General features: G+C 36.5%; 1 protein-coding gene across 3 annotated transcripts in view; it reads left to right on the top strand.

The window, feature by feature from the left end:
• The window catches only part of LOC130162929 (ankyrin repeat and fibronectin type-III domain-containing protein 1), a 137066-nt gene that overhangs the window by 103308 nt on the left and 18415 nt on the right, over nucleotides 1-15343 (top strand). For all 3 annotated transcript variants that reach the window (XM_056366831.1, XM_056366830.1, XM_056366832.1), the window contains 3 exons: nucleotides 3045-3264; nucleotides 3569-3776; nucleotides 7086-7283. In XM_056366831.1, the coding sequence (XP_056222806.1) occupies nucleotides 3045-3264; nucleotides 3569-3776; nucleotides 7086-7283 (626 nt within the window). The remainder of the gene's footprint in view (nucleotides 1-3044; nucleotides 3265-3568; nucleotides 3777-7085; nucleotides 7284-15343) is intronic.

The raw sequence follows: 15343 nt of genomic DNA, 5'->3' as shown, positions 1-15343 counted from the left end.
CAGTGCTCAGCCAGCCCACGCTCCTGTTCAATCACCACTGAGGCCATTGACTGGATGAGGTAACAAAAGCATGCAGTCCTCATAATGGTCATCTATTAACAGTATGAACAAACTGGTGGCTGAAAAAGCTGTGTTGAAATCCTTGCATTCATTTCTTATCATCATACATTCTCTTTCTCAGCCACTTGCTTGTTAGGGTGGCATTTTGTATAGCTTTTTTTAAACATCTCTGTTTGTTATGTACCGTCCATTTATCTTTCTGTAGGGTAGGGGGCATGTCATTGGGGAATGACATCCCAATCTCACGTGTAGGATGCAGCCAGTCTCTTTGAAAGCACACACACACACACACACACCACATTACACACTCCCTAATGTCGTCAGAGAGTGATGGGGCACCGTCCTGCCGACAGAAAAAAGTCGTCTGTTCCATCTCAGGCAAATAACAATAAGCCTAGGGCTGGATTCCAATGGGCTTTCTCTTTGAAATGGGATACCGGCACATGCATTACAAATATATCTCTTGTTTTATCTTCCGGGCCAGGCCCATGGAAAAATTATTCCAAATACCTGCCGCGCTTTATCTGGAACCCTGGAATAGGTTAGGCCCAGCCGGGAACACGAGGATGTCTAAAATAAGGCCTCTATTACGGGATGGAGTGGAGATGGATGGGACGGAGCGGGAAGGCACAGGGATCGGGGGTATTTTAGGTGTATCGGCCCTGTGAAAAAGGGCTTGTTGCGGGGGCTTGTAGCTGCTTTAAAGTCTACAATGTGGGCCGCTGTCAGCTGTTGTACGAACTGCATGTGTTGGGGGGAGGGCTTGTGTGTGTGTGTGTGTGTGTGTGTGTGTATGCTCGTGTGGGTTCACACGTCCATAGCGGAGCGGGAGTATAAATAACATTTTTCCTACAGATGTTCTCACCTTGACAAATCTGTTCTTGGCCTGTGTGATACTTCTTGGCATATGGCGTGATGGCCCAAACTAACTCAAGCTTTATTTACTTTCCTCAACCTGTCCCTGCTCCTGTTCAAACCATTGCTTTTTGAGAACAACATTTACATTTGTGGTATTTAACTGATGCTGTTTTCCAGAGTGACCGATAATAAGCAAGCATTTCTCAAGGACTTGAACAGGACACATGGCTGGAGACGAAAACGTTGATGGCTGCAGGGATTCAAATTATGATCCATGGGCTACAGCAAAGTTGTTTAATGAGGAGGTCACCAAATGCCGAAAGACATGCATGCTCTCATTCTGATCAAATATGTAAATCATCTTTATTTTGTTCTTTTAGAACATAAATATCTAAAAAAAAAAGATTAGATATAACCTACTTATTAAGGTGACCTATTAAACCTTTTTACTTTTCCAGAAATGGTACGAAACTGAACTGTATCTATTTCAGAGAGATTCTTTATTGTTTATATTTGTTTATATCTTTATCTTTACTGCAATAAAAGAGGGATCCAGAATTGAATCAGGGCCAGGAGAAAGGTGTTTGGGAGATAGAAGAAGAGAAATAAGAAGGCAATAAGGGGATAAGGGGAAAGAGTGAAAGCCCATGAGCAAGGGACAGGAATGGAGAAAACAGAGAGGTGAGAAGATGATAAAAAGGGAGTTCATGAGATGTTAAGAGGGGAGGGAGGAACAGAGGGAGGGAAAGGTGTTGAAAGTGCACCCTTTAGGAATTCATTTATCTCTCTGCCTCTGTTTGGCGGGACCCGTCACGGAGTCTATCACCATCGCACGAAGAGTCCTGCTGACATTTCCTTCAGCAGTCGAGTGTGTGTGAACGCCATGTACCAGACTCACCCTAGAAACTCACCATCATCTACATAGTTCCCATGGCAGAATGGAGCGAAGCAGCATAGTCATCATACCAGTGATGCCAAGACGCCAGTGGCAAGAGATGCTTGTTTCAGAACAGCGCTTGCAAACTGGCTACCAGGCTGACATTGCCAGTGCAGGATGACTCATATGCCAACATGGTGTCCATCTGGCAGATCATTGTCATTTATCACCATGCCATAGATCAGCGGCTCTCAGCCAGGTGTTTGGATCTGCCTCCCAGGGGGAAGGAAGATCATTTTGGGGGGTTCCGGTATTAACGGGATTTAAAAAAAAAACAATTATGTAGATGTATTGTTCCTTTGATAACCACGTTTTGGATCCTGCTTTTTTTTCCAGATAATGTTAGAAAAACTGAAACGTCAAAATAAACCTTAGATTAGCTGTTCACCATCCTTCATACGCAGTGTGTGATAGGAGGTCATGAGGGGACATTGCTTTGCTTCAAGGGGTTACAATCCAACAATCTTGACAGCACTGCCATACATACTGTTACATCAACACTAGGCATTAAATGTGTTTCAACAATGATATGTGGAGCTGTTATATAGTACAATGTGAGTCATGTAAGACCCTGATGCCTTGGCACTTAAAACAGTATTGCCACATTCAGCCCTATGAATTTCTGGTGCTGTTTTCCAGAGCCACAATCTAAACTTGGTTGCTGAATAGCCTGTCACCAAGAAACTACTTGGCATGGAGCGCCCCGGTGGCTCACCTGGTAGAGTGCGTACCACATAGGCTTATTCCTAACCGCAGCGGGCCAGGTTTGAGTTCGGCCCGTGGCCCTTTGCTGCATGTCATCCCTTCTCTCTCTCCCTGACCTTTCTGTCTTTCTCTCAGTGTGCTATCAGAATAAAGGCAAAAAATGCCCAAAAAAAATAACTTTATAGAAAAAACAGAAACTACTTGGTATGCCAAATTTCCAGTGACTATACCGTCACTGGGGCATCATGTCACAATGAAGCTCTGGAGGCTGCAAGTTTGGTTTTTAAATAATACTTTTCAGAACCGAAGTGTGCCCTGTTCTCACTTTTGGAACTCTTGCACTTTAGCATTTGGCCGTGAGCCCTGGGATCTTTTCTAAAGATGTAAAGTCTTGAAATGTGCGAAAAGAGATCACATGGTTCATGTATTGTATGAAATGTCATATTTCACTTTTTTTTTCTCTTCCCACCTGTTTCTCCTCCAGGGCTGACTCGGCCAAGATGACGCAGCCCATGAGGGGGGACCAGGCCCACCAGCCGGCCCCAGCCCGCAAGTCAGCCAGCCTGTCCTCGCCAAGCGCGGCTCGCCGCCTATACCGCAACTTGTCTGGAAAGTTCCGTGTGGGCACCAACCCCCCTGCCCTGGAGGACAGTGTGGTGTCAGGACGGGGAGGAGACAAGGAGAGGCTGCGCAAAACCACCATAGTAAGTCAGAGAGAGAGAAAAGGAAAAAATAACAAGCCCAGGAACATTGTAGTCTAAAAATAGGCAGGGAAAACATATACTTGAGATAGTTAGAGAAGCTCAGGTAGTAAGATCACACACCCACCTATCTAACTATTGTAGCGCAAGAAAGTGTTTAGAGAGAGGCATTGTGGGTGTCTGTAGGGGGAGCAGGTTGCACATGATTACAATGCTGAACATTCACTGATAAAAACTAAAATGTCTCAAAGTCTCATAATATGAGCTTTTCCCATTCAACTCCATGTGAACTGTGTTTGTGTCGCAGTTCCAGAGTAATGAAGCGTTGTTTGAGGCAGTGGAGCACCAGGAGTTGGACTTGGTACAGCTGCTTCTCTCCCAGTACAGTCTGGAAGAGCTGGACCTCAACACTCCAAACAGCGAGGGCCTCCTGCCGCTCGACATCGCCATCATGACCAACAACGTGCCCATGGCCAAGCTGCTCCTGCGAGCCGGTGCCAAGGAGAGTCCCCACTGTGAGTAGAGGATCCCTATGTGAAAGTTATATCTTATATGGTGATGAAGCAGAGAGTGGACACACGCAACACGCACACACACACACACACACACGCACACACAATGGAGGTAACAAATTGTTTTTTTTGTTGTTTTTTCTATTTGTCATTATGTCATAGCACAAACACCTACTTTCTGGAGTGTATTCATTTTCTATAATTGAGTAACACACTGGAATAAAACCTGAAACATATTTTAAAGGGAGATCATGCAAAGTTCCCAAAGCTCCGATTAAGCCTATTATTACAGTCCATACCATTATAAAGAGATAATCATTAGATACAATTGAGTGTAGTCACTCTATTCATCTTTTTTTCTGTAGAAAATGTCTGTACTAATAAGAGTAATGCTTCTCTCATGTATTCATGTTTTTTCCTTGTAAATTTTGACAAGCTTTTTTCTTTTGCTAATATAACTTTGGCTTGCCCACAGGTGAGTCACACCATAGCAAATGCTACCTTGGCTTTCAGCAGGAAGCTTGTTGATTTGCCTGATCCTTAAGCCAATCGAATCGTGTGTGATGTGTGGAAAAAGTCAAAGTTAGTTGTCTTCTGCCAATCACCACTTGTACCCTTTACAAGCTAATGATACAAGTAAAACCACATCTGTCACCCACTGACAGATCTCTAATCATTTTTTTCCCTTTGTAGATTTCAGTCTTCAGCAGAGCTCAGAGCTGATATCAGAAACTTTGTTTGGGCTTCAGCAGCCGCTCAGTGGGAACCTGCAACTGTTGTTATGGAAGCCAAAGCTGCTGTCACAACATCAGCTAAAACCAAAGCTACTGCAGGTGTTGCCCAAAGCAACGATGCACACACAACCAACAACACAATCTTCCACCATGTGCACCAGTGCTGCATTCGTCCACGCACTATTGACAAACTCACTCATTTCTTTCTGTGGTCTTTTGGCAGTGAAAACATATTAAAGGCGATGAAGGGGTGGTAATCATGATGCAATATTAGTCATCTTCGTGAGCACTTTTCACTGTCTGTGATCTGCTGAGCCTCCGCTCCCTTCTTCTGTTAATGATTAGAACTCGCCAGTAAGGCTCCGAGGCTGTTTGTGTTTGTACTTGTGCGCACTCACACACACACACACACACACACACACACACACACACTTCTTCAGAGCTGAGCCAGACATCTTATAAAGGTATCATTAAATTGAAAACACTTGAATGGAAAGTGGTGTTTACTGAAGTTCGCTCTTTGATTGTGCTCTCTCTCCAGAACCCAAATAACTCATGAGAGAGTGTGTGGTGTGTGTGTGTGTGTGTGTGTGTGTGTGTGTGTGTGTGTGTGTGTGTGTGTGTGTGTGTGTGTGTGTGTGTGTGTGTGTGTGTGTGTGTGTGAGAGAGAGAGAGAGAGAGACAGCACATAAGGAAAGGAAAGGCTTGCCTTCTGTTTTTGTAAGCATGTACTAATCAAACTCCATCTGAGGAGAATTGACATCAGAGACGCTGCAGACTTTTCCTTAAGCTCTGAAAGCAATTGATTTTGATGCTTATTGATATTTGCCGTGCTTGACTTTACAGTGTGTGGTTACCAGAGAGACAAGGGCAGACAAAGACAATCAAACAAATCTCTAAAGCAACTTCATATTCACGTTATAAATCCCTTGACGGCTCTCAATACGACAGAGCCACTTTAATGTCCTGTTGAGGCTCTCAGCCTTGATGTGAAATAAGGACAAATCAAGACACACGTACACACTGGTGACAGCATCTGGACCCGTTTCTAGGCCTAGAAGGGTTGGAAATGTAAATCAACATGGACCTTCAGCAGTTATCCGTCCAAGGATTCTCAGCAACAATCCTAACTGAAACCCTGACCTTAAAACTCAGGTTCATTTTACCTCTTTCTAAAAGTGACAAACGGCCCTCAGGTCTTCACACAAGTGGCTGAAGAGAACAACAAAACTGACACCCAGAAAAGACGCTCGGATTCAAAGAGAAGCTCACAGCCACTGAGGAGACACAGAGAGAGCCGCAGAATTAAACACCCAGATGGACATTTTGACACGGAGCTTTAAACTTACTGTCAACAGTGGAATCTAACGCTCAACAGTGGAATCTACAATGAACAAACACAGACCACACAGACTAAACACAGACACACACCAGTCCCAAACACTCCAAGAATGACCAGCCACCAAAGAAGAAGTACAGTATGCTACTGTCCTTTGTGACCTTAACAGCTTTACATTACCTGTTGTATAGTTTTATTTAGAGTGATCTGTGTGCATTTGCAATTGCCGTGATTGAGCCCTTTGATCTTCGTGTTACGCCTCCACCAGCCACCATCGCTAACCGCTCAGCCATGATTAGAATATTTTCATTGGGTGTTACATCTCATTTACTATAGTGATGTGTTTTTTGTTTAAGTAAACATCATCGTTCACATTGTTTTAGTAACACCCTACCCCCTTTGAGAAAAACATTCCTCCGATGGAGGCAGCGCGAGGCTGTGGTATACGATATAAATAGATGAGTTATACACATTTTTCCACAAGTTTTGCGGAAAAATAGTTTTACAATGGCCGTTTAAAATGATGTCTATGCATGTTCCCACCATTTTGTGTTCCCTTATAACCGCATATGAAGAATACTCCTCCCTCTCTCACTCCTCTTACTTTCATTGCCCCATTTTCTGTGTCATTTTCTAGGTGATGTCATCTCTAAAGAGGGACTGCTTAGTTACATTAAATGAAGTTTATTGAGGAATCTGCCACAGCATTTTGGCAAACAAAGACATTAAAAAGCGTGGCCTGCAAAAGCAATTTGCAACATTGCAGGCAATTCCTTGCAATATCAGTATTGCCACGTGCATTGTTGAAGCACTTGATCAAAGTAAAGCCGACACAATATCGACTTTCATGATTGAGCTCGTAAATTATATTGTAATGAACACAGTTTTTGTTCTAGTAGATTTAATAGTTCAAATCAAGAAAGTAAAGTTTGTACAGGAAAATTTTCTTTTAATTAAGAACTTTCACTATCGTCGTTTCACATTCACAGTATTTCGCATTTACTCTTTGAATCTTGGTTGGAAAAACAGCCCACTCAGATTTATAGACCAGCATTGCTCAGCTTTGACGTCTATTTACCAATTGTTTTTATGTGTGAATATAAAAGTATTTTCTGGATGTCAAAGTCATTTTAACATAATGGAGTCACTTTAACATGTGTCTAAGGGTAATTTTCTTTTAATACAGTGGGCATGAATTGACTTATTTCTCTCTTGTTGTCTCTCCCATGTGTTTCTTAGTTGTGAGTCTGGAGGGCCGAGCAGTGCATTTGGCCACCCTGGTGCAGGAGGCCGAGCAGCGGGTGTCAGAACTTCAGGCCCAGGTGCGGAGCGAGGGGCCCTGTGAACGGGAGGGATCCGACCGGGAGAGGCAGCTAAAAGCCTGGGAGTGGAGGCTCCGACTCTTTAGACGCATGCAGACGGGCTTCGAGCACGCCAGTAAGCCTTCAGGGCAACTTTGATGTTACAGAGATTTTTTCACATGTTGAACAGTTGGGAGAAGTTTGCCGCTCAGATCATCGCAGCAGTCCACCGGTCGTCTTTGGCTTTCATTTTTTTTGAGCCCTTTTTCTCTGCTGGCATTCTGTCTGGGCTGAGTTAAATGCTTCCACACTGGGATGCCTAGCAGACAACTGTGTGTGTGTGCAAACATAACGCGCCTGTATTCCTGCTTTAATTTTTTATAGGCATTTCATGACACGCTTAGTGGCAAAGTAGACAGCCACCCCGTGAAAGCAGACACACACACTCACACACACACTGCCCCTCTTCCACCCAACCAATCTGCTCTTTGATGCAAAAACGATCTTTCCCTGCTTAATAATTCCACATACTCATGTAATTTGATAGGTACGTTGTGTGAACATGGATGGAAATCATACACCAAATGTCAAAATTATGTTTATGGAGTTATATTCACAATCACAGTCAATGAGATCCTGGCCTCCTCTCAGTATTGATTAAGTTGACATTAATTTGTGAAGATGGCAGACTACAGATGTGAGGTCCAAGGCATAAGTGAACTAAGCGGCTGCTTAGAACCCACCCAGGGGGCCCCGTAGAGCGCTTCAAATGCCCCACGAGTTCTTTATATATGTTTTTATGACTTACTGTACTATGATGTTTCTTGAAGTTTTTTAATACTATGACGTTTTTTTGACTTTATATGCCTTACCATACTATGATGATATGACTATTTTAAACCTTCTTATACAATGATGTTTTTATGCCTTAATCTACCATGAATTGGTATGGGTCAACATGATGCTACAGTGGTTAGTCTTGTTACCTCACACTCTGTAGGCTGAGGGATCAAACACCGGCTGGTGTTTAGGTTAATTAGCGACTCCAATACCTTAGTATACTGTGACTTTTATGCCTTACATTACTATGATGTTTTTATGCCATACTATACTATGACATATTTCAAGTTTTATGCCTTACTATACTATGTCGTCTTTATGAATTTTTATTCCTTCCTATACTATGCCTTACAATACTATGGTAATACTATCATGTTTTTATGACATTTTATGCCTTACAGTAACGTTTTTTGACATTTTTATGCCTTACTATACTAAAACATTTTTTTGAAATTTTATATCTTACCATATTATGATGCTATTATACCTTCTTATACAATTAATTTTTTATGGGTCACTATACTATTAGTTAGAAGAAGGCTTAAGATGATGGTACAGTGGTTTGCATTAATATCTCACACTCAGTAAGTTGAGGGTTCAAATCCCAGAACGGGAGTAGGTTTTTGTGTGGAGTTTGCATGTTCTCCCATGAGTTTTCTCAGGGTATTCTGCCTTCCTTCCATAAACCAAAGACCATTTTGAGGTTAATTAGTGACTCCAGTGCCTTACTATACTATGACGTTCTTTGACGTTTTTATGCCTTAGTATACTATGTTTTTTGACGTTTTATGCCTTATAAAACTATGAAATGTTTATGACTATTTTGACGTAAGCCTTACTATGCCTTACAGTGACGTTTTTTTTACATTTTTATGCCTTACTATACTATGAAGTTTTTTGACATTTTATGCCTCACTATACTATGACGTTTTTATGCCTTCCTATAGTATATGGTTTTTTGACGTTTTTATGTCTTACTATACTTTGACTTTTGTTTTACATTTTTATGCCTTACTATACTATGACGCTTTTTTTGACGTAAGCCTTACTATGCATTACAGTGACGTTTTTTGACATTTTATGCCTTACTATACTATGACGTTTTTTTGACATTTTATGCCTCACTATACTATGACGTTTTTTATGCCTTACTATACTATGACGTTTTTTGAAATTTTATGCCTTACTATACTTTGGGTTTTTTTTACGTTTTTATGCCTTACTATACTATGACGTTTTTTGACGTTTTAATGCCTTACTTTAATATGATTTCTTTTTTACATTTTTATGCCTTACTATACTATGACGTTTTTTGACGTAAGCCTTTCTATGCCTTACAGTGACGTTTTTTGACATTTTATGCCTTACTTTATGACGTTTTCATGCCTTACTATACTATGACGTTTTTTGAAATTTTATGCCTTATTTTAATGACGTTTTTTAAAATATTGTTATGCCTTACTATACTATGACATTTTTTGACGTTTTTATGCCTTACTATACATTGACGTTTTTTTCACATTTTTATGCCTTACAGTAATATGACGTTTTTATGCCTTATTATACTATGACGTTTTTTGACATTTTATGCCTTACTATACTATGATTTTTTTTTTTTTTTTTTTATGCCTTACTATAATATGACGTTTTTTGACATTTTATGCCTTACTATACTATAACGTTTTTATGCCTTCCTGTAGTATATGGTTTTTTGACGTTTTTATGCCTTACAATACTATGACGTTTTTTGACGTTTTTATGCCTTACAATACTATGACGTTTTTTGACGTTTTATGCCTTCCTATAGTATATGGTTTTTTGACATTTTTATGCCTTAGTATACAATGACGTTTTATGCCTTATTATACTATGACGTTTTTTGACATTTTAATGCCTCACTTTAATATGAGGCATTTATGCCTTACTATACTCTGTCTTTTTTTTTACGTTTTAATGCCTTACTTTAATATGATTTTTTTTTTTACATTTTTATGCCTTACTATACTATGAAGTTTTTTGACATTTTATGCCTCACTATACTATGACGTTTTTATGCCTTCCTATAGTATATGGTTTTTTGACGTTTTTATGCCTTACTTTAATGTGATGTTTTTTTTTACATTTTTATGCCTTACTATACTATGACATTTTTTGACGTTTTTATGCCTTAATATACTTTGACGTTTTTTTTACATTTTTATGCCTTACTATACTATGACGTTTTTTGACGTTTTAATGCCTTACTTTAATATGACTTTTTTTTTTACATTTTTATGCCTTACTACACTATGACGTTTTTATGCCTTACTTTATTATGACGTTTTTTGACATTTTTATGCTTCACTATACTATGCCGTTTTTATGCCTTCCTATAGTATATGGTTTTTTGAGGTTTTTATGCCTTACTATACTATGACGTTTTTTGACGTTTTAATGCCTTACTTTAATATGACTTTTTTTTTTACATTTTTATGCCTTACTATACTATGACGTTTTTTGACGTAAGCCTTACTATGCCTTATAGTGACGTTTTTTGACATTTTATGCCTTACTATACTATGATTTTTTTTTTTTTTTTTTATGCCTTACTATAATATGACGTTTTTTGACATTTTATGCCTTACTATACTATAACGTTTTTATGCCTTCCTGTAGTATATGGTTTTTTGACGTTTTTATGCCTTACAATACTATGACGTTTTTTGACGTTTTTATGCCTTACAATACTATGACGTTTTTTGACGTTTTATGCCTTCCTATAGTATATGGTTTTTTGACATTTTTATGCCTTACTATACAATGACGTTTTATGCCTTATTATACTATGACGTTTTTTGACATTTTAATGCCTTACTTTAATATGACGTTTTAATGCCTTACTAAACTTTGACGGTTTTTTTACGTTTTAATGCCTTACTTTAATATGACATTTTTTTTTACATTTTTATGCCTTACTATACTATGACGTTTTTTGACATTTTAATGCCTCACTTTAATATGAGGCTTTTATGCCTTACTATACTCTGTCTTTTTTTTTACGTTTTAATGCCTTACTTTAATATGACTTTTTTTTTTACATTTTTATGCCTTACTATACTATGAAGTTTTTTGACATTTTATGCCTCACTATACTATGACGTTTTTATGCCTTCCTATAGTATATGGTTTTTTGACGTTTTTATGCCTTACTTTAATATGATGTTTTTTTTTACATTTTTATGCCTTACTATACTATGAAATTTTTTGACGTTTTTATGCCTTAATATACTTTGACGTTTTTTTTTACATTTTTATGCCTTACTATACTATGACGTTTTTTGACGTTTTAATGCCTTACTTTAATATGACTTTTTTTTTTACATTTTTATGCCTTACTACACTATGACGTTTTTATGCCTTACTTTATTATGACGTTTTTTGACATTTTATGCTTCACTATACTATGCCGTTTTTATGCCTTCCTATAGTATATGGTTTTTTGAGGTTTTTATGCCTTACTATACTATGACGTTTTTTGACGTTTTAATGCCTTACTTTAATATGACTTTTTTTTTTACATTTTTATGCCTTACTATACTATGACGTTTTTTGACGTAAGCCTTACTATGCCTTACAGTGACGTTTTTTTTTACATTTTTATGCCTTAGTATACTATGGCGTTTTTTGACATTTTATGCCTTACTATACTATGACGTTTTTATGCCTTTCTATAGCATATGGTTTTTTGATGTTTTTATGCCTTACTTTAATATGACAGTTTTTTTTACATTTTTATGCCTTACTATACTATGAAGTTTTTTGACATTTTATGCCTTACTATACTATGACGTTTTAATGCCTTCCTATGGTATATGGTTTTTTTACGTTTTTATGCCTTACTATACTATGACGTTTTTTGACATTTTATGCCTTACTATACTATAACGTTTTTATGCCTTACTATGCTATGATGTTTTTTGACATTTTTATGCCTTACAAAAATATGACATTTTTTTCACATTTTATGCCTCACTATACTATGACGTTTTTTGACATTTTATGCCTCACTATACTATGACGTTTTTTGACGTTTTAATGCCTTATTTTAATATGACGTTTGTTTTTACATTTTTATGCCTTACTATACTATGACATTTTTTGACATTTTTATGCCTTACAACATTATCATGTTTTTATGACATTTTATGACTTACAGTGATGTTATTTGACGTTTTTATGCCTTATCATATTATACATTCTTATACAATTAATTTTTTATAGGTTACCATACTATCAAAGGGTGATGGGTCAAGATGATGGTAGAGTGGTTTGAGCTGATACCTCACACTCAGTAGGTTGAGGGTTCAAGTCTTGGGCTGGGAGTAAATATTTGTGTGGAGATGGCATGTTCTCCCAATGCTTGCATGAGTTTTCTCTGGGTGTTACGTTTTTATTACTTACTACACTATGATGTATTTATGACATTTTATTCCTTAATATACTGTGAGGTTTTTAAAAAAAAATTTTCCTTCCTATACTATGACATTTTTTGACGTTTTTATGCCTTTCTTTAATATGACTTTTTTTTTTACATTTTTATGCCTTACTACACTATGACGTTTTTATGCCTTACTTTATTATGACGTTTTTTGACATTTTATGCTTCACTATACTATGCCGTTTTTATGCCTTCCTATAGTATATGGTTTTTTGACATTTTTATGCCTTATTATACTATGACGTTTTTTGACATTTTATGCCTTACTATACTATGACATTTTATGCCTTATATACTATGACGTTTTTTGACATTTTATGCCTTACTATACTATGACGTTTTTTTGACTTTTTATGCCTTACTTTACTATGACGTTTTTTGACGTTTTTATGCCTTACTATACTATGACGTTTTTTTGACTTTTTCTGCCTTACTATACTATGACATTTTATGCCTTACTTTACTATGACGTTTTTTGACATTTTTATGCGTTCCCATACTATGTCATTTTTTGACATTTTATGCCTTACTATAGTATGACGTTTTTATGCCTTACTATACTATGACGTTTTTTGACATTTTAATGCCTTACTATACTATGACGTTTTTATGCCTTACTATACTCTGTCTTTTTTTTTACGTTTTAATGCCTTACTTTAATATGACTTTTTTTTTTACATTTTTATGCCTTACTATACTATGAAGTTTTTTGACATTTTATGCCTCACTATACTATGACGTTTTTATGCCTTCCTATAGTATATGGTTTTTTGACGTTTTTATGCCTTACTTTAATATGATGTTTTTTTTTACATTTTTATGCCTTACTATACTATGAAATTTTTTGACGTTTTTATGCCTTAATATACTTTGACGTTTTTTTTTACATTTTTATGCCTTACTATACTATGACGTTTTTTGACGTTTTAATGCCTTACTTTAATATGACTTTTTTTTTTACATTTTTATGCCTTACTACACTATGACGTTTTTATGCCTTACTTTATTATGACGTTTTTTGACATTTTATGCTTCACTATACTATGCCGTTTTTATGCCTTCCTATAGTATATGGTTTTTTGAGGTTTTTATGCCTTACTATACTATGACGTTTTTTGACGTTTTAATGCCTTACTTTAATATGACTTTTTTTTTTACATTTTTATGCCTTACTATACTATGACGTTTTTTGACGTAAGCCTTACTATGCCTTACAGTGACGTTTTTTTACATTTTTATGCCTTAGTATACTATGGCGTTTTTTGACATTTTATGCCTTACTATACTATGACGTTTTTATGCCTTTCTATAGCATATGGTTTTTTGATGTTTTTATGCCTTACTTTAATATGACAGTTTTTTTTACATTTTTATGCCTTACTATACTATGAAGTTTTTTGACATTTTATGCCTTACTATACTATGACGTTTTAATGCCTTCCTATGGTATATGGTTTTTTTACGTTTTTATGCCTTACTATACTATGACGTTTTTTGACATTTTATGCCTTACTATACTATAACGTTTTTATGCCTTACTATGCTATGATGTTTTTTGACATTTTTATGCCTTACAATACTATGACATTTTTTTCACATTTTATGCCTCACTATACTATGACGTTTTTTGACATTTTATGCCTCACTATACTATGACGTTTTTTGACGTTTTAATGCCTTATTTTAATATGACGTTTGTTTTTACATTTTTATGCCTTACTATACTATGACATTTTTTGACATTTTATGCCTTACAACATTATCATGTTTTTATGACATTTTATGACTTACAGTGATGTTATTTGACGTTTTTATGCCTTATCATATTATACATTCTTATACAATTAATTTTTTATAGGTTACCATACTATCAAAGGGTGATGGGTCAAGATGATGGTAGAGTGGTTTGAGCTGATACCTCACACTCAGTAGGTTGAGGGTTCAAGTCTTGGGCTGGGAGTAAATATTTGTGTGGAGATGGCATGTTCTCCCAATGCTTGCATGAGTTTTCTCTGGGTGTTACGTTTTTATTACTTACTACACTATGATGTATTTATGACATTTTATTCCTTAATATACTGTGAGGTTTTTAAAAAAAAATTTTCCTTCCTATACTATGACATTTTTTGACGTTTTTATGCCTTTCTTTAATATGACTTTTTTTTTTACATTTTTATGCCTTACTACACTATGACGTTTTTATGCCTTACTTTATTATGACGTTTTTTGACATTTTATGCTTCACTATACTATGCCGTTTTTATGCCTTCCTATAGTATATGGTTTTTTGACATTTTTATGCCTTATTATACTATGACGTTTTTTGACATTTTATGCCTTACTATACTATGACATTTTTATGCCTTATTATACTATGACGTTTTTTGACATTTTATGCCTTACTATACTATGACGTTTTTATGCCTTACTATACTATGACGTTTTTTGACTTTTTCTGCCTTACTATACTATGACATTTTTATGCCTTATTATACTATGACGTTTTTTGACATTTTATGCGTTCCCATACTATGTCATTTTTTGACATTTTTATGCCTTACTATAGTATGACGTTTTTATGCCTTACTATACTATGACGTTTTCTTGACATTTTATGCCTTACTATACTATGACGTTTTTTTGACGTTTTATGCCTTCCTATAGTATATGGTTTTTTGACATTTTTATGCCTTCCTATAGTATATGGTTTTTTGACGTTTTTATGCCTTACTATACTATGACGTTTTTTGACTTTTTCTGCCTTACTATACTATGACGTTTTTATGCCTTACTATACTATGACGTTTTCTTGACATTTTTATGCCTTACTATACTATGACGTTTTTTGACATTTTATGCCTTACTATACTATGACGTTT

Source organism: Seriola aureovittata, chromosome 21 (assembly GCF_021018895.1).
Source record: "Seriola aureovittata isolate HTS-2021-v1 ecotype China chromosome 21, ASM2101889v1, whole genome shotgun sequence".
In the NCBI taxonomy this organism is placed as follows: Eukaryota; Metazoa; Chordata; class Actinopteri; order Carangiformes; family Carangidae; genus Seriola; species Seriola aureovittata.
Note: the sequence above shows the minus strand (reverse complement) of the source record. Positions and strands in the feature narration are given on the sequence as shown.